At 37.3% G+C, this 25,528-nt stretch overlaps 1 protein-coding gene across 6 annotated transcripts in view; it reads left to right on the top strand.

Moving 5' to 3' along the window:
- VPS13B (vacuolar protein sorting 13 homolog B) overlaps positions 1-25,528 on the top strand; it is a 486,767-nt gene that overhangs the window by 246,152 nt on the left and 215,087 nt on the right. For all 6 annotated transcript variants that reach the window (XM_052788600.1, XM_052788599.1, XM_052788598.1 and 3 more), the window contains exons 23-25: positions 5,985-6,219; positions 16,480-16,700; positions 21,494-21,700. In XM_052788600.1, the coding sequence (XP_052644560.1) occupies positions 5,985-6,219; positions 16,480-16,700; positions 21,494-21,700 (663 nt within the window). The remainder of the gene's footprint in view (positions 1-5,984; positions 6,220-16,479; positions 16,701-21,493; positions 21,701-25,528) is intronic.

Here is a 25,528-nt window from a genome sequence, read left to right on the forward strand (position 1 = left end):
CTTCTTCCTAACAAGAAGTATATTTATTTCTATACAGGCTCATCCCAGAACCTGTGTCTGTCTTCCATTTCATGCAGAAAGTACTTTGGGTTCAAAATATTGGAAAGGTTGAAATTTTAAGTTTTGCCTGAGCGAGAACTTCAGACTTGTGACTTGGTTGCAGAAGATACTGAAGTCGAGGAGATGCTTTCTATTAACTCTGTTTCATTTTTAGCCAGCTTTTTCATCATTGTTTCATGAGTATTTTGCTTGTTTTCTTTTCTTTCTTAATGTTGGAGATTCAACATGGAGATTCAAATGGCTAGATAAGGGGAGTCAAGAGAGAGAATTTGTAAGGTGTTTGAAGGAAGCCCTGTATTTTTGTTATGTGTCTGGGTGGTACCTAGCACAATGAGACTCCCTATATAAATGAGGCTTACAGTTTGAGTCATAATAATGAGGATGATGAAGAGCTGGATCCTTTATAAATGGGAAAATTGAATCAGGACTAAGATATTGTGCTCGTACATTGTGAGCAATCATCAAAGTGAATTTGTTTTGAAGAATGGTTAAGATACTGACCAGCTAAAAATGAAGTTTTCTTGTTACCAAGTAGAAAAAAAAAGGTTGTGTTCAAACTAGTGGTTTTTTTGTGGAGGTGAAAGCTGATGACAGTGATAGGCACATGTTTTCTCAGAGTAATTTGTAAATATATCTCTGCTCTGACATAATACACTCACTATAATAAAGGGTTATGACTCTGTTTTTCAATTCAAGTACAGTATGATATATTTATTTTATTAACATAATATGCATTTTATTAAACACATAAATATATTTATAGATTAAATTAATACAGATTTTCTGTATTTTATTATCATTTGGCATGAAAAAGGCAAATTTGTAGAATATTTTGTCTGGTTAAATGCTGGAGCACTTAGACTGTTTTTTCTAAAGCTATTTTCATGTTCCTGGATCTGTTATTAACATGAGTGTAGAACAGAAAAGTCTGTAGTTGTCGTCAGATAAAACAGAACTTCATAACTTAAAATCATCAAAGGATTATTCTTTTAGTGGAAGTTTGAGTAAGTAAATGTGTTTGGAACCAAAGTAACTGGAAAGTTTATTTTGGATCCAAAGCTGGTACTTGCTTAGCCCTAGCCCTGGCTTGCTCATGATAGAATATTGCATGAAGATTTTGTGCATTGGAGTTCTGGTAGACTATTAGTATTTAAGTGAAAAGACCTTCATACTTAACTATAAAAAGTTGTTTTTATTATTTAGTTGTTGTAGGATTTTATATGCAGCCTTGAAGTGTTTTTGGCAACTACACTGTGTAGGTGGGTAATACTCACTTTTCACGTGTTCTTCATACTAATAGTTGCTAAAATTGTAGAGCAGTATCAACACAATTATTTTTAATTGGTTGTTAATGCTGAATTCCAGTGAGAACAATGAAGGATCTGTATTAAAAGCAAATGAATTAATGAGTAATGTTGCAATGAATGCCAACTAAATAAGAGTGTAATTATTACATATAAAACAGCCAGATATTCCAGATGCTTTTAAATATCCCAGAAATTATTTGAAAAAATGAGTCTGTTTCCTGAAATTATTGAAAATAATATTTTCTTTAACGCATATAACTTGTGCAAAATTTTAGTCAAAGTGAAACATTGATTGAAAGAACAGAAACATAAGGATGAGATTGACTAGAGTTCCTGTTCTTTGAACAGTGGTCTTTGTTCATGGGTCAGGAAGAGATTCTGTGACTTGTAACTTAGCAGTTACAGCTATCCACAGTTATGAGATAGGATGATTTCTTAAATTGGTTACTTACCACAAACTGACAAAAAAAAGAAATTTTCCGTAACTAAATAAAAACTTTTAAAAATCAAGCTTTCTTACAAAAGAATAGGAATACTGTATAGTACTAAAACATTGTGTTTTAAGCGGTCAAAGAAAATGCAGCTGATCCTTATTATACTCATTTGTCTGTACAGGTAGCCTGCTCTCTTAGTTCTCTTACTCATGTGCTCTGCTTTCCATTCATATCATTTTTACTTTTTGTCATACTTCAAAACATGAATTTCTGGCCTGCCTTTTTAAATTCTAACAAACAGTGCGTGCCTGGCTCAACTGCAGATGGTCTAATTGGGTAGAGCTAATTTGGATGTCAGAGGCTGAGGTATTGTCTTACAATGACTACACCAGAACCTCTGCATGAGATGTGTAAAAGTGGTTCTTTGCAATTTTGGGAGTCATTGCGAGATTATATTCTGTACTTGAAACTCCAGAAAAACATATTAGCCTTTCTGCCAAGAGCATATGATGGATGATGACTAATGCAGAGAGAGGCTACTTCCCAGGAGACACCTTTATGTCAGTGTCACCTTGTGGGTTATCTTGAATGCCTCTAATTGGTTTATACAGCTATAAAATGTGGGTTAGGGAAGGGAATGTCCTTATGGTTTCACTGTCATGAAAGGCTGTAAAGACTCTTGTACAACCTGTCCCTCTTCGTTGCACTTGTGCAGGACAGCTATGGTGTGTCACTTGTTTTGTTTCACTCCCACCCACCCTCCTCAGTTCAGAAGACCTAATTCTTCTGCAGTATATATTGCACTGTTCTCTCTATCGAGAAACATTCTCTTTTTATGAAATTTGAATTTAAAATACCCCATTTATTTCAGTAACCTAATACTTTCTCCTCTTTATACAAAGTCTTAAAGTAATTGCACTTTTTTAGGCTTATATATTAGTAAAAGGTTAGAGTGATATGCTTTGCATAACTTATAGAAAGTAGAAGGGAAAATACTGCTTGCTTCATTGGTTTATTGTTAGTGTACGTTACTTAGCATGTGTAGGCCTTGACATAATAGAAATGAAAATAGGGGGTGATTCTGTTTCAAGAATTTGTAATAATTCCTTCTCTTTAACACATGAATGTGTTCAGTATTGGCAAAAGAACACGTTGCTACCAAAACTGAAATAAGATCCTTGAAACAGAAAGGATGTTGCCATGGAAAAATGAAGTAACACTCAGTGCAGCTGTGAAGCATTAATGAATAGGATATTTTTTTAAAAGATCATTTGTGTTTGGTGTGGCTTGGAGGGTCCCAACCAGATGGTTTCCATGAACAGGATCTGACCCCCAGCTTGAGGACTTCTTACTGGCAGATTACTTCATTTTCTTTCCCTTGGATTGTCAGATCCTTACATTAATGCAAGATTTACTGCTGCAGATTTATATTCAGTTACATAAATCAGTCACATTTTACATTAAATTCACAATTTTAGACATACAGTTTAACAGTTATTTAAAAAGTGTAAAAAGATTTATATGATAGCTTTAATATATGCTATTGATGTCGTTTAATTTTAAGAATTTGGATTACATATATTTTAAAGCACTTTCCGATTGGTGAAGCAATCTGTAGCACACATTCTCACTTTTGTCCAACGTATAATTCCATCATTTTAGGTGCACGCTTCCATTCCTTCACTGGAACTTGTTATTAGACAGATGTCCAGATTCTGTCAGATGAAAGTACACAAATTCCATTGAAGTTGATAGTTGTGTGCAAGCAGAATCTGCCTATGAGAAGTTCAACAGGTGCAATTCAATTTTGCACTTATTGAACCCTTGTGCATCCAAGTTGGCAATTTCTTATTGCATAATTTGCCCTAAAATGTGGAATTTCGACATATGTTCATTGTGTTGGCCTTTGAAATCCTGCAATAATGTTTTGCCAAATTCATTTACTCATGTAAAACTTTAAATGAAACACAAGTAAGCAAACCATATCTGTAAGCAAATCTGTAATGTTACATATGGAGCACCTGATGCCATCATGTAAATCCCACCAAAATTCATGGTCCAACTCCCATTCAGTTGTTTGAAATTGAATGGCAGAGTAGCTGCCTATGTAAACAGGAAATTCCCTTAGGCATTTGAAGGAGTGAAACTGTTGTGATTCCACTTCAATAATATTGATACAGCAAAGTAGAATAAAACAAAAATGATTTGAAGAGCTTGTCTTCAGTACAAAGCTGTATTGAACAGTAAATTAAGTGTAAAAAAATCTACTGAATATTGAGATATCTTTTCAAGACTACTTTGTAAAACATCCCCTGTAGACCCTGCTGCTGGTAATGTGATGAAGTATAGTATCTCTCCAAGTTAGTGGAATTTTGGGGTTATTATTACCACATCGTTTGTATATCCAGGCAGCATTTGATGTTAATCGTCATGGATATATATATATATATATATGAAGAGCGGATGATTTGTTATAACTGTTTACTCAGCAAATGCACTGATAAAACAAAAGTTATACTGATCATAAGTTCTTTTGTCATCTATTTATCATTATCTCACAATGCCTTGACCTGCAACCTATTACTAATAGACCAGAAAATGATCTAATGTGTCACTGTAAAAATCTTTGCAAATTGACACAACTAATTTACCAGTTAAAAAAAAAAAAAAAACAAAAACAACAAATCTATTACATCTGTAACAATACACTGTTGCTTTTTATCCAGTATAAATAAAATATACTCTGCAACCTTGGATCAATAAACTACTTATCAAAGATGTAATTAACTTCATTTTACAACTCAAACAGTTCTAAAACTAGAAACAAACACAGACTTCATGTAAAAATGTATTTATTTGTGCAAAATTCTACTTACATTTTTCTGCAGTGAATTCTTGTCAGTTTGTCTAAGCAAAAGGGCACAAAAAAGCTGAAATAAAGATGAATATCTGTGTTCTCACTAGGCTGGCAAAGTACTTATGGCGCTGGGGAATTCCAGCTCTATTGCAAATCACTGTTGCGGTCTTGAGGGACTGTTAGCCTTCAGGGGAGGGTATGGAGTACAAACCTTGGTTATCAGTTCTAAGCTGTGATGTCTTTAATGATTTCAAATTGAAAGACTGTTAGTAAGTTTACAGCAAACAAATGTTCTTTTATCACAGCTACAAATCATCTTGTGTCCAACATTTTGTACACTAGACTTTTCCAAAAAGTGTGAAGAAATGAGCTGAATCATAGCTTGTACTTGCTAACAGAGTGTTTTAAGTGTGCAGGCTGTTAGGGCTATTTGATATCCAGGTGCAGAATACTACTTGTAAGAGCCACAGTCTGTAGCTTACACCACCTCTGAGTTAACAAGTCGTGATGAGTTCAGTTCTTGGTTTGGGCTCACTCAGCCTTGCTAGAAGCTCACGAGGAGGTGGCAGAATGGTCAGAAATGTTTCAGGGTAACAGCATTGCTTGAAAATAAAGAACAAAAAAGTGCTATTTCGTATGAAACAATATGCACTACTTCTGATTTGCAATGAAAACAGGACAAAAGCTGTATAAACTTTGTGAACTTTGTTTCTCTTTCTCTTCGGGTATGTATGTACCTATCCATTTGTTTCAAAGTCAGTTTTTCACTAAAGTTTCTATTTTTTCCTAGTTTACCTGATGATTAACCTTTTTGTACATGCTCATTACGCTTGACTACAAAGTAAAGACAGAATTTTCCCTGAAATAGGCTTTATAGAAGTCTTTATAGAAAGTAACAGCATATAAAATGTTGGTTAGTTCTAGAGACTTAGCTATTTGTTAGCAATAGCTAATGAACTGCAGAAAGAGGAGGGCTTTCTCAGCTTTATTGTGAGAACGTTTTCTGACTCAGTTACGCTTCTTGTAAAAAGCTGTTGAAATGTAGATAGATGTATGTTTAGTTTATACGGCAACACCTTTCTGATCAAATTTACAGACCAAAATCACACTACTTCTTCCCTCCCCTGCCATAATCATAATTTACAGGAATGTATTATTTTCTAACGTTTTGTGTCATCTTTCCTCTTAATTCAACTAAAAGCTAAGACTAATTTCAATCAGCTGTGATAGATGAGTAACTTGAGATTTTGTACCAAGATGAATAGTCCACGCTGGGGGAAAAATAGTAATGTTTCTGAGAAATCTTTCTTGGCTTTGTTTTTTCAGCTTGAAGTGCAATCTTGTTGCGTATTCCTTCCCAATGATAGCCTGCCTTCCCCAAGTACTATTGTGTCGGGTGACATTCCTGGGACTGTGCGAAGCTGGTACCATGGGCAGGCCAGTATGCCTGGGACACTTGTTGTCTGCTTGCCCCAGATAAAGATTATGAGCGCTGGACACAAACACATGGAACCATTGCAGGAAATCCCATTCGTTGTGCTGAGACCCATCCTGGAAGAAGGTAGTGTGATAAACTCAAAAAAGCATACTCTTCAATTTCAATTTTTTACTGTTATTAAAATTATCTTCATTTTATTTTGAAAACTTCTGATGTTGTGCTGCTTTTTTAGCAGTATGTTATGTAGATGGCTAGAAATACTAATGACAGTGTTTGCCCCACAGAAATCAAAGTGAAACTTATCATCAATGAGAGAGTTTTGTGCTGTGTTTTGTATGTTTGTTGAAGCCAAAAGAATTCAGAAGTGCAGTTTTTACCTTCATTGGTTTTGTCATTTGAGTTACTGTGTAGCCACAAACAGTTGGGTTTATGCAACAGGAAGGGGCAGAGAGTTGTAAATTCCATGACCGAAAGGAGGTGGGTTAGGAGAAGCTTCTCATGCCACCTTTGCTTGAGAAAAAAAAAAAAAGGTCTTGGAACTAACTTTCAGACTGGACATTAGGAAAAGGTTCTTCACTGAGACAGTGTTTGGTCACTTGAACAGGCTCCGTAGGAAAGTGGTCACGGCACCAACCCTGTCAAGAGTTCAAGATGTGTCTGGACAACACTCTTAGACATGTGATCTAGTTTTAGGTAGTCCTGCTAGGAACAGGGATTTCGACTTGATGATCCTTATGGGTCCCTTCCAACTTGAGATATTCTGTGATTCAATGTAAGATGAGAAAAGAAATTCATAAGTATAGCAGACTATCAAAAGAAAAGAATGAGGATTTTATTGGTCATCATGATAGGCAACAATTGTGTTCTGTTTTGTATCTATTGGGATTGTAGCAAGGTTTTTGTAGAGATTTGAAGAAAAAAATTAAGAAGGTTTATACAAGTGTTTATGAGGAAATGCTATTGTGCGTAGGCTAAGGATGAGAAAAAGTACTGTAGTTCTTATTTGAGAAGCTAATATTTGATAGAGATTTGAGTTGTAGACCAATTTGAGGGAAGAATCAGCTTTTAACATTTTGCAACTGATGGAGAAATGAAAGGGGGGGGATAACCTGTAAAGGACCTAGCAAGTGCAAACAAGCTGCTTATGTTCAATATGATTTTTTTAAAAATAGAACCCTTAGAAATTATCAAAGTAAATGGTAAATGGATTTGCAGCAGTATGCTGAAGGACTACTGATGTAAAAATCTTGTTCTACAGATATTCATGTGAAAAACTGTGTATTGGAAATAAGTGAGGCAAGTATCCCTAACAGTCTTGAGTCTTGGGGTTTGGGTTTATTTTAATGGCATCCATGAGATCTAGCCTCATAACCAAGTGTAAAATTTCATGGAGATGCTAGTTCTTGTGGTTTAACACCAGTGGGCAACTAAGCACCACACAGCCACTTGATCACTCCTCTGTAGTGGGATGAGGAGAGAATCGGAAGGGTAAAAGTGAGAAAACTCATGAGTTGAGATAAAGACAGTTTAATAGGCAAAGCAAAATCCTTGTGCACAAGCAAAGCAAAATAAGGAATTAAATTGATACTTCCCACTAGCAGGCAGGTGTTCAGCCATTTCTGGAAAAGCAGGGCTCCATCATAATGGTTACTTGGGAAGGCAAATGCCATAACTCCAAATGCCCTTCCCCTTCCTCCTTCCCCCAGCTGTTATTCCTGAGCATGGCGTCATATGGAATGGGATATCCCTTTGGTCAGCTGGGGTCACCTGTCCCAGCTGTGTCCCCTCCCAACTTCTTGTGCACCCCCAGCATACTCGCGGGTGGGGTGGGGTGAGAAGCAGAAAATACAACACTGCAAGCACTGCTCAGCAATAACTAAAACATCCCTGCATTATCAAACGCTGTTTTCAGCACAAATCCAAAACATAGCCCCATACTAGCTACTATGAAGAAAATTAACTCTATTGCAGCCAAACCCAGTACATTGGTGTACACTTAGTTCATTATTGTATTCTTGAACTATATTATTTGGAAAGAATTGTTGCTGGTTTGTGTATTTGTTCTAAGATGAAGAGAGGGAGATGCAGCAATTGTTCCATTGCTTTTGTGACAGCATTTTCTGGGAAAAATATAGTTTTTTCTGCATACTTATTGCTGAAACATAAACAATTATAAAGAGTATGCTATGAAAAATTAAGTCAAAAGCACATTCTGGAGCTAGTCCTGTTCCTGCCATCTGAAATTAATTTTGATTTATAACAGTGTTTTCCCTCTCCCTTACTTCTGCCACTTATATTGGACCCTTCTCCTCCTTCCTGTATTTCACCTTAACTCACATCAACAAAAATAAAATTGTAGTTTTTAATACTGAAAATCATATTGGAGATAGCTGCCAACTGAAAAGGAAAAAAAAAAAAAGAGGGAGAGAATGATATGTGTTTTTCCTAATAACTTTCAGTAGGAATGATCTAATTTGCTAATCATAGTGATAGATGAAAGATAAATAAATTTAATGAAAGTCTTTTGTTTGTTTTAAACTGATGATGTCACTTAAACCATTTATGAAAGTAAGAAGTCATTTGAATTTTGTCAAACCCAGATTGGAAGGAAAGATCCTAGTGAGAGAAAGAATCCCCCCGGTTGGGATAAAGCCTATGGTAAGGAATTTATTTGTGTGTGGCTTTGTGCTCTGGGAATAATGCCAAACAGAAGTTCTCACAATCTTGATATTTTTGATTTTCTAATAGCACTGTTGCCTTCTCCCATGCCAAAACTCACCCTTAAACAGACTGTTAAACATTTTTTTCAAAGCTTTTAAGTCACCTTCTTTGTTTCTTCCCATGCAGAGGTAAATAATTTTTATGGACTTTCATTGGGAGAGTTTCTTAATTTGCATTCTGTCTTTGAACAAGACTTCAGGGACATACCATAATTCTTAAGAGATGTTAGCATCTCTCTGAAATCACATTTATTGATCCCTGCTTTTCCCAAAAACTATTTTTTGAATCATTCCTTCTTTTATAAAGAAGATATAAGTAAAAAGCTTGTTCACAAGGATGCATGTTACTTTTAAGAAAGCTGTATGCTCACTCATATATTTTTCTTATTACATGAAAAACTAAAAGAGAAGGAAAAGGGAGCATAGTCATATTGTCATTTGGGGATATTGCAGCGTACTCGCAGAGACTTACTGGCCTCAACATGTCAACATACTGTAAAAATAGCTTATACAATATCCCACAGTCAGGTCTTTCCATTTGTTTTCAGAGTTCTGATACATTTCTTTTCTGACGTAATTGTAGTTTGTAGGAATACTTAAAAGAACATTTTAAGTACAGTACTTCGATTCAGAAACGTAATTTAGCTGTCATACTAAGTAACATATGAACAGAAATGGATTTATCTATGTGTCCTGGTTTCAGCTGGGATAGAGTTAACTGTCTTCCTAGTAGCTGGTACAGTGCTGTGTTTTGAGTTCAGTATGTGAAGAATGTTGATAACACTGATGTTTTCAGTTGTTGCTCAGTAGTGTTTAGACTAATGTCAAGGATTTTTCAGCTTCTCATGCCCAGCCAGTGAGAAAGCTGGAGGGGCACAAGAAGTTGGCACAGGACACAGCCAGGGCACCTGACCCAAACTGGCCAACAGTGTATTCCATACCATGTGACGTCCCATCTAGTATAGGAACGGGGAGTGGGGGCAGGGATTCGCTGCTTGGGGACTGGCGGGGTGTCGGTCGGCGGGTGGTGAGCAATTGCACTGCGCATCATTTGTACATTCCAATCCTTTCATTATTTCTGTTGTCGTTTTATTAGTGTTATCATTATCATTATTAGTTTCTTCTTTTCTGTTCTATTAAACCGTTCTTATCTCAACCCACGGGTTTTGCTTCTTTTCCCGATTTTCTCCCCCATCCCACTGGGTGGGGGGGAGTGAGTGAGCGGCTGCGTGGTGTTTAGTTGCTGGCTGGGGTTAAACCACGACACTATGTAAAGAATGAGATATTCTGTTGAACTTCTGTTGAATAACAAGTACAACTAAATAAGTTCATAAAAAAGGTATTTAATTACATTAAATATTATCTTTATAGTTCAAATCAATCAAATGATAGATCCATGAGGTAGTATTCACTGAGGATATTAAAACAGAATCACAGATTCATAGAACAGCCCAGGTTGGAAGGGACCTTGAATGATCATGTGGTCCAAGCTTTTGTGGCGAAGGGAGCCTAGATGAGATTATCCAGCACCCAGTGTAGTCACTTCTTGAAAACCCCCACATCCCTGGGGAGATTGTTCCAGTGAATGATTGTTCTTAGTGTAAAAAATTTCCTTCTTATATCAAGATTAAACCTCTCCTGGTGCAACTTGTACCTGTTGCCCCTTGTATTCTCCATTTTGGTTCCTTGTGAAGAGGGGGACCTCTGTCCTGTTCGTAGCTGCCCTTTAAGTAAAATAGTTACTAAGAAGAAATTAAATAGTTAGAAACTCAGTTTGAGCAGAACTGAAATGTTTAGAGAACCGCCTAGGGTGAGTTGTGACTTCCTGTGCATGCTTGTATAAATCCAACTTCAAATACTTGACAATTCATCCACATACTCTCTAAGTCCCAACCTATAGTGATAGGATAAAATGTGATAAATTTACAGTTGGACAAAATATGTTGTTATGATCCGGACTTCTGGACTGCTGGTCTTCCAAAATTTAAAATGTTATAATAGGAAAATAAATTGAAGACATGAAGGGAACTAAAATTTTGATTTGGGTAAAGGAAGCTTACCTTTTTAATTATTATAATTTAGAATCTTTTCCTGGCTTCCGCTCATGTTTTTAAACTGGTTACTGAATGTATACAGGCAATCATGTAAATCACTGTATTCCAAACATTTAAATCCGAGAGATGGCTTTTGTTTGTGAAATACAACAAATTATGTAACCTCACAGATTTTTGTAGCATATGTTTAAACTCACTAAGTTGTCAAATGACTTGTAGGTAAATAGAAAATAAGGGCTTCTAGTACTAGTGTGTGAATTAATTATAATGAAATGTATAGGTCATAAACTACTACAATGTAACAGAAGCATATAGACTTCAACCTGCAAAAAAGGCAGTTAAATGTTTAGAGTGGCAGTATGTTGCCATTCTTAGAAGTTATAATCTTGTATCAGATTTTTAAAAATGTTCAACTTCAATATAATAACTGAAAAATAATTTCTGTAAATTTTAAGATGAATATTTGACATTCAAACAGTGTGCTGTTTGAGTTTATATTCAATGTCACCATCTGTAAAACATGGTAATTATTGTATTTAATTTATCTGTTGTGGTTAATGATCTTATAAAATTAGTTCTGGCATTTTAGTGACATTCTTCAGTATGTGAATAGCAATGAAGTTCTGCATAAACAACTTGTTAATGTTGTGTTTGGCTGTTAGACCTCTCTAGTAGCTGAGTTTAAGTTAGAAAAGCCTGTGTGTTTGTGCTTACATTTGAAGTCTGTGGAACTAAGTCTCATCTGCTGAAAGTGAGCTCTGGACTTGGGCAGAGCCCTTAGGGCTTTTGACTGGGTGCACCTAGGGTTATGCAGCCATACAGCTGCTTCCCTGTTGCCCGACTGGGAGGAAGTAAAACAGTGACCTAACATAATGATTGCAGTATCTTTTTCTTTTAAACGTTGCATGTCGCATGAGAATGTAAGCGCATTGGAAATCCATGTAAAGACCCTGCAGTGTGGGTACAGAAGGAGAAATGAAGACCGAGTAGTCAAGAAGCTTTTTTGAAGATTGCAAAGGATACCTTTAGCAAGTCTGGGAATAGATCCCAGATCATATGCATGATAAAGCTTTCATGGTCTCTCTCCTACCATTACTTATTTTAAACAAACAAAATTTCTCTTTTGTACAACTGTCAACATTGTGTACACAACATTGTGTACAACTGCCACTTCTGCAATCTGATTTTTAAAATAAAGAGAAGTGTCATATAAAAGTGAGAGCAAACAAATAACAATTATTAGTAGTTAAGTACATTTATCAACATTGTATGTCATGCATATGGAAAGGCTTATGATGAGAATTAACTCCAGGTAAGAAACAAAGTGCATCAAATAACTACCAGAGAAAGTGCTTGCACATAGCAAAAATTTGTAATTATATATATTGGAAAAATAACTCAAACGCTCTGTAGGAAAGGAGACTTGCTAAACTATTGCAAATAGCAGATAAATTATGAATGCCAGTTGTTTGAAAATTGTCTGGTGATTGGGTCAGTCAACTGCCAAAGATCTGAAAGTGGTATTTACAAATCTAAGAAGCTATCAAAGCAGTTGAAATATCTTAATGAATAAATTTTCAAGTTTTTTAAATCAGTAGTGATGTTTGAAGAAATTAAAAATAAGGATTTATCAGAGCAGTAGATCAGGAATTAACCAGAATCTTCAACCATACTAGGGGTCTTTCATGTGTATCTTTTGTAATCTTGCCCGTAAGAGATGTGGTGTGAGCTCTAGTTCCACTGAAGACAATGTCAGGTTTACTTATATCAGTGTAAAAGAATCTCAGCAATTACATGACAAAACAATAGTATACGTGGATAGTAAGGTTAGATGTAGAGAAAATATCTGTGGCACTAACTTTTCCTTCCATCCTGCTAATAAATAATTTTTTAAATAAATTCTATGAACAGTGTTGCTTTTCATGTTTAGACACTTTGAATTAATTATTTACAGAGTTTCATAAAACCAATCTGCAAATGAATGCAGGTACAGTTTTTTAAAAAATGAATAAAGCAAGCATAGGTACAACAACAAAACTAGGATTTATCAGGGGGACAGTTCCAGTATAATGTTATAATGGTCACATAGTGTGTGTGGAGCTGAAGAAGAGGTAATTGATAACATTAGGGGTAATTTTATAGTTGTAAATTTGCCATATCTTTACTACAGTGTTTGTTCAGCATACTGTGGTTTCTGTACATTGATAAAATTTGATTGGCGTTTTCCTTTTAAGGTAGATAATGTATGCAGCATAGTAGAGTTAACATTCAGTATTTTCTTTGGATATTCTTTCTTTCTAATCTGTGAAATATAAACGATGTTAATTTAATGTGGTGGTCACAGAGAAAAACAAAGTTCATGTGTAGTAATTAGAAACATGTCAATAGAGTTGACTTCGCATTTGAATTTTTTCCATCTATTACAATTAGTATTTTGTATTTCTTGGCTGACTGAAACTGGAAAAAATACAGATTGCTAACTACTTTAAAATTTCTAATCTGAAACCTTTCCAAAATATTTTCAAGTTAGTTTGGCTGAGCTGACTTCTTCAGTGTGCAATAGCTTCAAAATGAACTACTGAAGTTTTCAGTTCGTTTGTAGGATGAGACACAGAGACTGTCCTGATATATGGTCTCCTGACCATATAAATTTATTGCTGGTGCCACCTGTGGAAGAAACAATAGAACTCTTACTAAAATAATATGGTGAAAAGATGTTTGGATCCACCTTTGGTTTTATGTCAAAACTTTTCTAAAGTTTCTTTTAAATAATCACAGTTAACACTTAATTTGTGCTATTTCTTAGTGTTGTGATTTCACAGCAGGACAGCGTTGACCGTAGGCCACACCAGGCAGCAAAAACACTCTCCATATATTGTTTAAATACAGTGGTTTGAATTCTTTAGTGCCCTGTGAGACTCCAAGGCCCCATGCCAGTGTACATGTATACTTGTCTGCCATCTTTTGTTCTGATTCTCAAGGCTGGCTCCCATGCTTCTGGGGTATTCAATTAATTTGGACTCTTCTTACCCATGACTCCAGGCCCAAATCTTGAAAACTAAAACCTCATACCAAGTAATCTGAATTTTGAACTTTTCTCCTTCTCTTCCTCCAAATGAATGTACTCTGTACAAAGATGAAGACTGTTTCAGCCTAGGCTGAGGTTTGTGAATGCTCACCAGCTTGCTGTGTTTGGATCTGAGACTGCATCCAGCCACTCTTATGTTACTTTGAATTGGGGCAGGCAGTTTCTCTTGCTGGATTCAAAATTCACATGCTGGGCACAGACTGTCCATCATTCAAGTGGGGACGAAAAGGCCTAACTTTCTCAGCAGAAAATCTGATAAATGGAATGATGAAGACTTTCTTTAGAGGGAAAAAAAAACAAAACCAAAAAAACCAAACCCCAAACTGAAAGAATTGTTATGCTCTTGTGCTTCTAAAGAGGAAAAAGCCATATCTGTTTAAGGTAAAATGAGAATTACCCACATATCTTTCATTGTCTCATTTTCCTCACTTCTCTTGAGCATTCTTTGGATTTCGGTTCAGTGTCTCTTGCAGAGCTTAAATTCTTTCTCCGGGACCCAGTTATCATATGTGGGATTGTATTGGGTTTACATGGCAAGGTTTTGGTAGCGGGGAGGACTGCAGGAGTGGCTTCTGTGAGAAGATGCCAGAAGCTTCCCCCATGTCCAACAGAGCCAGTTCCGCTGGCCAAGGCTGAGCCAACAAGTGATGGTGGTAGCGCCTCTGACAACATATTTAAGAAGGGTAAAAAAACCTGCTGCACAACAGCAGCTGGGGGAGAGGATGAGAATATGCAAGAGAAACAGCTATGCAGACACCCAGGTCAGTGAAGAAGGAAGGGGAGAAGGTGCTCCAGGTGCTGGAGCAGAGATTCCCCTGCAGCCTGTGGCGAAGACCATGGTGACGCACGTTGTCCCTCTGCAGAGGGACACCTGCAGCTATGGAGGACCGCGCCACACTGGAGCAGGTTGATGAGTCCGGGAGGAGGCTGTGACCCTGTGGAGAGCCTACGCTGGAACAGGCTCCTGGCAGGACCTGTGGCCCCATGGAGTGGAGTCCAGGCTAGAGTAGGTTTTCTGGCAGGACCTGTGACCCTGGGGGGGACCCATGTCCATTCCCGAAGGACTGCACCCTATGGAAGGGACCCACGATAGAGCAGTTCGTGAAGAACTGCAGCCCATGGGAAGAGCGCACATTGGAGAAGTTTGTGGAGTACTGTCTCCTGTGGGTGGGACCCCACGCTGGAGCAGGGAAAGAGTGTGAGGAGGAAGAAGGAGCAGAGACAACGCATGATGAACTGACTGCAACCCCCATTCCCCGTCCCCCTGGGCTGCTCAGGCCAGAGGAGGTAGAGAATTTGGGAGTGAAGTTGAGCCCAGGAAGAAGGGAGGGGTGGAGGGCAGGTGTTTTTAGATTTGTTCTTATTTCTCATTATCATATTCCAGTATTAATTGGCAATAAATTAAATTAATTTCCCCAAGTCGAGTCTGTTTTGCCTGTGATGGTAATTGCTGAGTGATCTCCCTGTCCTTATCTCAACCCATGAGCCTTTCGTCGTATTTTCTCTCCCCTGTCCAGTTGAGGAGGGGGAGTGATAGGGTGGCTTTGGTGGGCACCTTGCAGCCAGCCAAGGTCAAACCTGCCACAGGGATTCTGCCTCAGTTTCCATAGTCCGTGTTCTCAGTTCCTTTCAACTCTAGCTGGTAGAGCTGTTGAAGGTTTTCTCTCACTAAAAAGAGTTCCTGTCGAACTTTTAAAGGCCTACCCAAATAATTCTCTCTGTAGTCCTGCTTTGGAAACTTTTCATTTTCTTTCCCATCTATTGGCAATCTGAAGAAAACGGATTGTACTGAAGTTGCAGCCATTTTGTTGTTCAGCTGGGCACTGCCAATTCCCTCACTGATTATTCTTGGTAATGATTGATGATAGGCTGCCAGGCACTTCTAGGTAGGATCCCTCTTAAATATAAGAAATTATATAAAGTGTATGTCTATAGTAATTTGTGTTTACAAAATCCATTGCCATTCTCTTCCTAGGAAGTTAAGTGGAGGCAGCAGAAAAAGCTGCACTGTGATCAAGGTCTCACTTACCTGCGCAGTGCATTGGGATAGGTCTTACTCTATGGCACCACTCTGTTGAGATGCAAACTGTAAATTTTTGGGAGAAAGATAATTCTCCTTTTTAGTATTAAAACTTGTAAACATGTATAAGTATATAACGTAAGGAACTGCCCCTGCGATCCATATGCTGAACTAAATGGGGAGTGATTTCAGGGTACTCCTCAGTTTGAGGAAAATAATATAAAACAGAAAGAATGTTCTTTCAAGACTATGTTGTAAACATTTGTTCACAGTTTGGGGTTAAAATTCCCAATGGATTTCAATTTTTAAAAGCTGTAAAAAATTTATTGCTATTGTTTAGATTTCTATTTGTGAGAGTTTGGGATCAATTTAATGGTTGTTGATTGCACTTGCTGACTTCTGAGGGCGTTTAAGGTAAGGCCTTTACTGAGGTTTGTGCAAATAATAGCCTAGGGGTTTTTATGCAATTATTTAACTTTTTCCCTTCTTTTTAATCATTAGGTGATGCTTTTCCGTGGACTATTAGTCTGCATCATTTCAGTATATATACTCTTCTTGGACAACAGATGACACTTAATTTAGTGGAACCAATGGGCTGTACTTCTACTTTAGCTGTTACTTCCCAGAAACTGCTTGCTTCAGGGCCAGAATCCAGCCACTCATTTGTTGTCTGCCTCCATGTCGACCTTGAGTCCCTTGAAATAAAATGCTCCAACCCCCAGGTTGGTATGTTTAATTGATTTATGAAAGGAAATTAAAAATAACTTGATTTAAGTACAATCGTTCTGCATTTTGTTGAAGACAGTCTCTTCTATCTTAATTTTTTTTTTTTTAACTGGGCCATCAAGATCAAGGTGCTTAGATTAAGATTTGCTTTGAAGCTCTCTCAAGTTTTGTAATTTAAACTCTTCTCAAAATGTAATAGCTACAGTATAAATGCATCTTTTGGCTGATGGAGTGAAATGAATTGCAGATGTACCATTAAATGCTATAGTGCTGTTCTGTCACTGTGGATTCATTTATTGAAGTGGTTTAGGGTAATTTTTTATCATATTTTCATAGAACTAACATTTCTTCGAACATAAAATGTTTTTTAGGCAAACAATGGTATCCTTTAGTAAAGGAAAAAAAAAACCCAGATGAATGTGTGTAAACAAAAGTTACCACCTTATTTATGTTTATTAAAAGGCAAAGATGTTGCTAGATTTTCAGAAAGTGCACCCTATATTTTACGCACCTGGATCAAGTTTGCTGTAAGTTCCAAATAGAGTAGGTTTTCTATGCATAATTTTGAGTAAACTTTATTGCAACTTGAATAACACTTTCCTGACAGTTGCAACATTTCCAGTGGTGCTGGAGAGAACACTCTTGTTCTTGGGAATAGCAAATCTGTTGAGGCCTGAGTAGGGCTTTGCATTCATATGCTGTCTGCTGCAAAGTTTTAGCCATATGTAAGATTTTTCAAAGGATGTCATGGACAAAATGGACTGTTTATTGCTTCATTTAATAGAAAGAAAGGGAAAGAACACAAAGTATTATAATTTTGATCTTATAGACAGCACATCATGTTTGTAAAGACTTACGGACCTATGGCCTAAGTCTGGGAATACTAAAGCTAAGGTGGCTGGTGTAATTTTAATGTTATCCCTTGGGTGTACTCATTACAATAAGTTTCTCAGTCACATGCAGTTTTTCCCTTGCCGCCTTCCATGTTCTATGAATGGAACAAGTGTTTTAAACTACGTGTTTATCTTACCCTCAATGTGTGGTCTCCTGCTGCATCCACTACCTTCCATCCAAGTTATTTCTGATTCATTTGCTCCATGCCATTATCTTCTGTACTGGATGGGCTCACACTCACTAGGAAGAGGGTTGGTAGAGTGAGATTGTGCACTGGACATCGCAAATTAAAATTTGAAATTGAGCATCCTCAACAAGGTCTGCTCAGACTTGTAAAGCTGTATGACAGGTGTGTTTGCACATATGAAGGGTTGTCACTGTGTTATAAATGTGTAAATAGGAAGGGACAAAATTATGATTTTGCTGACAATTTTATATTTAAAGACTTCTGAAAGTTTTACTTTGCAACTTTGTGGTATTTCCATAACATTTAATGAAGTCGTATGTGATAATTTCACAGCCTATAGAAACCTGCCTTATTCTGTATTAGTTTTCATAGAACTGTACAAAATTCATCTTGATATTGCAGCTGTTCAGATAACTGGTAAATATTTTTGTATGTTCATGTAGCAAAATAGTTACCTACATTTGATTGGTACACTCAGTGAAATTTCTGCAAATTGTCTGATCAACTCTGATTTTTTAAAAATCTCCAATTAATCTCATGGTTAATATATGTAATACATTAATAGTAGCGATTTAGAAGTGGATTGGCATTGTTTTAAGTGGAAGCCTTATCTAAATTTGAGTTGCAAATGAAGTAAGTAAAGCACATTTTCAAGCTTTTGTACCAAAACGTGATCAAATAATTTGTTTTGCAAACTGTAAGAAAATATTCGCACTAAAAAATTTACATTGTAAGCTCCACATAAATCATATTATGAGTATAGTGAAATGTTAAAATGAAGTTGTACAGTGGAATATGAGACCAAATATTGTTGTCATAAAAGATGTCCTTGTACACTGTGATGTTATTCATTTACTGAAGTATTATAATGATCAAAAGGATGCGGACAAATTATTTGAGTTTAGCGAAGGTTCTTGAGCTGTACTTTCTCCCTTACATCTGCCTTACTTGTCCTTTCTGATTTACTTATGCAAAAGGGGAAAACCATCAGTCTTCTTTAACCAGATGTTCAAGAACAAAGATGGAAAATACAATTACATAAACAGCAGTTGATAGTTACAAATTCACAGTAGAGTAACTATGAAATTTGATTCTTTAGAATGACAGGCTGTATTTTGTCTATAGATGACAGCCTTAAAGTAGGTGATACTTAGTGAATTTGTTAAATGGTAGCAAAGGTGAAGTATTTACTGTATGACTATTATGATTTAATATGAAACCATGTTCTGATGGTTGTATCCTTTAAAGTCAATAGATACTTCCAGTGTGCAAAATTGCCAGGATATTGCCTTTTGTAGTTTTCAATTTTGTAGTAATGTGTTATATTTTAAGTATAAAATGCTGTAGCATATTGAAATTTACAGACTTTGCCAAGTAGTGAGTGGGGTCTTACTGAGTTACGTGTGGTTTTGCTGGGGAGAAGAGTGGAAGCAGTGAGAGAGGGAAACTTTTCTTAACAAATACTGGCAGAGTTATTCCTATTTTTGTCATACCATTTTTCTCCTCTTGAATAGAGTGTACTAAAAATAATTATTATATATTAACTGATATGCTCAAAAATACTTACAAAGGAGAGAGAACTTCCACTTATATTAGCTCTTCTAATATAATCAGAAATGGATTTTCAAAACATTAAGACTACTAACTTGAAAAAGTGCAACCAACAAGAGAAGTAGAAATCCTTTCTTTTAATAACAACCAATGGAATAAAATTAAGTGTATTAAAAATAATCAAAGACATAACTTCAGCTCTTTATCTGAAGTTTTTAGATTTTATTTGCATATAGACACGTGCCTTCTTTTTTGTTTTAATGAATTTTTGTTGTGAGGCTTTTTGGTATTTTCTACTTTTTAACATATCTCCATGAAAATTGTCTCCCTCTAATCAAAATGTGCCTTTTTTCCTGGTGAACTTGTTGTTTTGTCTCTGGTTTCAGAGCAGGGTAGAGTATTAGGGTCATGCTACTTGGCTGGCTGGTTGCTGGTGATGTTCAGAGAGATGGCTACTGCTGTCTGAAATAGCCACTGTTTCAGAGCAGCTGCAAGGATTCTAGCCTGAGCAATTTTTAAAAAATCTCCCTGACAACATAAGTAATTATTAGCTTTAATGATTATGACTGTTGTAACCCCAATAAGATTTAAACTATTCAGTGTTGGATTAGCTGATGACAAACCTCTCTACCTTGTATATGAGTATATATGTAAACACAAAAGTTGCATCGTTCTTTCTTTTGCCTTAGTTTGTGCCTTTATGAACAGTAGCATAATTAAATTTCTGGAAGCCCTGCTTCATTAGACAAGTATAGCTTAAATTGTCCTTTGGTTTCTTGACAAAAAAATACTTTGAGGGACAGGCAGTTGCAAGCATGTATGATTTGGATAAGTGCCTGTATCCTATTAATTTTCTAGAGACTCTTTTGCCAGCAAAGTGTCAACAACAGTTAATGTTATATTACTCAATCAATCAGATGGACGTTATTAGTTGATCTTTGTGAGTTACATGGAAGAGACTCGGGAAAACTTAGAAATTTGTAATTAGTAATTTAAAAGCTACCAGTGCATATTAGAGTGCTACAGACACAAAATATTTTAAACCATAACTAAAAGAACTTTTTGCCACAGCCAGAGTTATTCTTTGTCTGTAGATTGGTCTGTATATGAAGGCAAAAAAAGTACTGCGAAGTTTATCTCCTTTAAGGAAAAATTCTGTCTTTAAAAGAGTATATGACCTGCTCAGTGTAAGCCTTGAAACTTCAAAAGAAAATCCAAGATGAATTAAGAAGGTTTTTATAAAATTCCAGCACTTCACCTCTTAAGAAAGGACTGTACCATGTACTTTAAGACTTCATCACACACTCTCACGCACAAAATCAAGTACTGTTTTATATCAAATGTAGATTGACAACAGTGTTTTTCTGCATCTGTTCTGCCCACATAAGAAGCCAGCTTCATAGAATAGATGTGTCCTGAGGCTTAAAGTTCTTATAAATATGAGAATTTCCATTTTTTATAATGGCAAGTTGGGTATGGTATCCAGCTGTGGATCTGCTTATATATTGTTTGCAGTTTTCTCTGAGCTTGTTTTATACAGTATATTGCAGTATGTTGTCACACAAATTCCATGATTAATGCTTATTTACAAAAACTTGTGTAAATATCTTAGAACTGAGTCAAACAGTGTGCAAGTTAAACAGTGTGTTTCTGAATATTGGAATGACATATGCCAGGAGACTATTGAGTTTGATAGTGGATGTTCTTCCTAAAACATACAACAGTTTCATATGCTGTGTGGGATCATTATTTTAATACCATTTAAATGAATAATTTTTTCATGGTTAATATTTCATAAAGTTTATATGTTTGCCTTTTTCTAGATGCAGTATCTATATGTATGAAATATACCACAAATTACTTATGTTTAATTGTTAAAATTGATATTAGTAAAAGTTTTACAAGCCCGTGTTATTGGTTATGTTTTTATGAGCTACGTACCATATGTTTAGACAAAGCACAGATTATTTTTATCAAAATCACTATATGGTAACTGATGTTAATTATTTTAATTGCAATATAGTTGCTTATCAGAACATTATAAATGGTGAGAAGTTCAGTTCTGCTACATTCTAAGTCTCAGTGGAGGACTTTGATGATTTTCCTTCACCTCATTAAGAAAATCTTCATCTTAAAAAAAGTTTTTTTTTCTTTTAGGTGCAGCTTCTGTATGAACTGGCTGAAATCACAAGTAAAGTTTGGAATAAAATTCAGAGGAAAGGAATTCTATATCAGTCTTCTGTCTATACTGAAACCATGACAGGACCTGCTCCTCCTAGCTCTCCAGTTAAAAGTAGTGTTGGTACTGCTCCACCAGATACCAGCACATACAGCCCATCTGCTGACATTGGGACCACTACAGAGGTAGGCTTTCTTTAAAAAAAAAACAAAAAACAAAAAAAAAAGTCATGTGAGTTCTGACTTACAAGGTGTGGTGTGCAGTCAAGTAAGAATCAGAAGGATCAGAAAGAGCAGTAGTGTCCCTATGGAAAGTAGCTTTGCGCCGATAAACTAATGAAGAATACTTCATTACTCAGTTTGGTGGAACAAGAGAAACGAGGGGGAAAAAAAAGAAATTGCTGTATTGATCCTATATTTATTATTTGTCTGGCTTGTTTCTCTTTGAAGTGAATGAATATTAACTCTTGTCAGAAAGTTATGGTTAGTGTTTTCAGGTCAAGAATCATAAGGCATCTTTCAAGTCCAGAATTATTATCATAGAGTCATAGAATGGTTTGGGTTTGAAGGGACCTTAAAGATCATCTAGTTCCAAACCCCCTGCCATGGGTAGGACACCTTCCACTAGACCAGGTTGCTCAAAGCCCCATCCAACCTGGCCTTGAATGCTTCCAGGGATGGGGGGCATCCACAACTTCACAGGTGTTCCAGTGTCTCACCACCCTCACAGTAAATAATTTCTTCCTAATATCTGATCTAAATCTACTCTCTTTCAGTTTAAAACCATTACCCCTTGTCCTGTCACTACACTCCTTATTAAAAAGAGTCCCTCTCCATCTTTCCTGTAGGCCCCCTTTAGGTACTGGAAGGCTACTATAAGGTCTCCCTGGAGCCTTCTCTTCTCCAGGCTGAACAACCCCAACTCTCTCAGCCTATCCTCATAGAAGAGGTGCTCCAGCCTCCTGATCATCTTCCAGACCCTCCTCTGGAGCCGCTCAAGTGGACCTGTGTCTGTCTTATGTTGGGGGCCCCAGGGGTGACCACAGTACTCCAGGTGGGGTCTCACAAGAGTGGAGTAGAGGGGGAGAATCACCTCCCTTGACCTGCTGGCCGTGCTTTTTTTGATGCAGCCCAGGATACAGTTGGCTTTCTGGGCTGCAAACGCACATTGCTGGGTCATATTGAGCTTCTCGTCAGCTGACACCCCCAAGTCCTTCTCTGCAGGGCTGATCTCAATCCACTCATCGCCCAGCCTGTACTTGTGCTTGGGATTGCCCCAGCCCATGTGCAGGACCTTGCACTTGGCCTTGTTGAACTTCGTGAGGTTTGCACAGGCCCATCTCTCAAGCCTGTCAAGGGCCCTCAGGATGGCGTCCTTTCCCTGCATTGTGTCGACTGCACCAAACAGCTTGGTGTTATCGGCAAACTTGCGGAGTGTGCACTCAGTCCCACTGTCCGTGTCGCCGACAAAGATGTTAAACAGTGCCGGTCCCAGTACCAACCCCTGAGGAATGCCACTCGTCACTGCTTACCACTTGGACATTGAGCCGTTGACTGCAACTCTTTGAGTGCAACCATCCAGCCAACTCCTTATACACCAAGTGGTCCATCCATCAAATCCATGTCTCTCCAATTTAGGGACAAGGATATCGTGCAGAAAGTGTCTAACGTTTTGCACAAGTCCAGGTAGATGACATCCATTGGTCTTCCCTTATCCACCAACGCTGTAACCCCGTTGTAGAAGGCCACAAAATTTGTCAGGCATGGTTTGCCCCAAGTGAAGCCATGTTGGCTGTCACCAATCACCTCCTTATTTTACATGTGCCCTAGCACAGTTTCCAGGAGAATCCACTCCATGATCTTGCCGGGCACAGAGATGAGACTGACTGGCCTGTAGTTCCCCAGGTCTTCCTTTTTTTCCCTTTTTAAAAATGGGGGTTATGTTTCCCCTTTTCCAGTCAGTGGGGACTTCTCTGGACTGCCATGACTTCTCAAATATGATGGAAAGTGGCTTAGCCACTTCACCTGCCAGTTCCCTCAGGACCCGCAGGTGCATCTCATCAGGTCCCATGGACTTGTGCACCTTCAGATTCCTTAGATGGTCTCAAACCTGAATAGTAACTGGTGTTCTGGAAGTACCTGTGATACCTGTGCTGCTCATGAGTCGTCCCAAGTAGCTTCAGCAGTCAGCCTGCCATGCTGAAGCCAGTCACCGTGATGCCTGAGTCAGTGGAGAGCTGCTGTGTGTAGACTGTATTGACAACCAGGAGAGGTACGGGGACAGTGAAGGCTCCCAAGGCTGGCATTGCAGGTCACCCAGCTGTACATTTACCCCAGGTCCATCCAGCCATTGTTACCCTCTACCTATGAACTACTTCTGGAGCTCAGTTCCTTCCTTTGTTTCAGCTGTCCTATGTCTCCGGAGTGCTTTGTAACTCGGTCACGTGAGGATTTGCGTATGCAGCTTCAAATATAAGAAAGTTTGGCTGCTTGGTTTTATGTATTTCTGCTTCCTTAATTTACAGCACTGTGTAACTGCCTGGAGCAATCTAGTACCTAATCTTAATCTCTGTGTGTGATTAAGACTGTAAAATATTATTTTGAGGCATGGGAAGGAGTTTCACTTCTCTGCCATACTGAGGAAATAAGGCTAATTCTTTTATCAGCATGAATACAGTGTTAAACTTCATCCATGAGTATCATTAGCTGTGAGTCACCACGTAGCTGATATGTAGAATGGGTGGTCACAGGAGGCTGTGCAACTGAATAGGCCTAGTATTTGTTATTTTCTTAGTGCCCCTGTCAGGCTTACTAGTTAGAATAATGAATTGGCCTTGTTTGTGCTCCAGGAGAGAGCCAAAAATGTGTAAGATGAGTTGAAGGTGTATCATACCAATGGTGTATCATACGTATGCAATGCTTCATTCTTAACATAAAGCTATTAGAATGCAGGGAGACTGTTCTGAGAGACTGAGTTTCATTCTCAGGATAAACACAGCAATTTTGGGGGCACCCTGTAGAACAGCCTTGGAACACAAGCAAATACACAGCACTTTGAATGCTGAGTGCAATTACATATTCAACAACATTTGGTCAGACTGCTTTAACCCTATGTATGGTTTATATTAATTCCCAGGTTTGGAGAAAATGAAATGGTGATTGCTAGTGCTTACTTTTTATATGCATCACACACACACGTAACTGTCATTAAAAGGTGTTTGAGCTAGAGTTTCAGTTCTTAAGTTATTTTACTAAAATGTTTCTAGATTATTTGAATAGCCTTGGTTTTGGTGTATTTCTATGTGTGTGTAATCTCAATTGTGAAAATTTTTGCTATGGATACAGAATTGAAGGAAAGCAATAGCAGTAAGAAAACAATATGGTCACAAAAATAGTGTTTTTTCACCTACATCAAATCCCTTTCTCATTAAAATCAGAAACCACCAGCTTTATAAATAACAATTTGGTTTTGACCGTCTATATAGACAGCAGTATTTGGAGTACATGCTGTACTTGGAGCATTACTTGAAACCGATTCAGTAATTGTTTTAATCCATATGTTACCAAGATTATTTTGGTCATATGGGTCAAAGTTCAGTGTTCATATCCTACCCCTTTGCAAAATGTTGTTCACCATTTATTCCTATTCTCAACAAATGCTATGCACTAGCTAAATAAATTTTCTCCTGATCTAAATGAAGTTTGGTGAATTAGCCAACAAAGGACAATGTTAGAATTTGTGTTCAGTCTTTTCCACTCTGAAGCTAAGACCATAATTTCAATCTTCTTAGAACAGAAAGTTCTATGAAAACACATGGCATTAATATTGGATTTTTTTCACAATGGGGGACTTAAAGTTGACATAGCACTTTACAACTGAGATTTGAAAACTGCTTTGAAAGGAATGTATCGTTGTGCTTAGACAGGATAAATAAATTAAAAAATTGACCATGTTTTGAGGATATTATTAAAGATATGGAAGAGGAAAGAAAGCTACACACAGGAGAAAACATT

This window comes from Harpia harpyja, chromosome 5 (assembly GCF_026419915.1).
Source record: "Harpia harpyja isolate bHarHar1 chromosome 5, bHarHar1 primary haplotype, whole genome shotgun sequence".
Classification (NCBI taxonomy): domain Eukaryota; kingdom Metazoa; phylum Chordata; class Aves; order Accipitriformes; family Accipitridae; genus Harpia; species Harpia harpyja.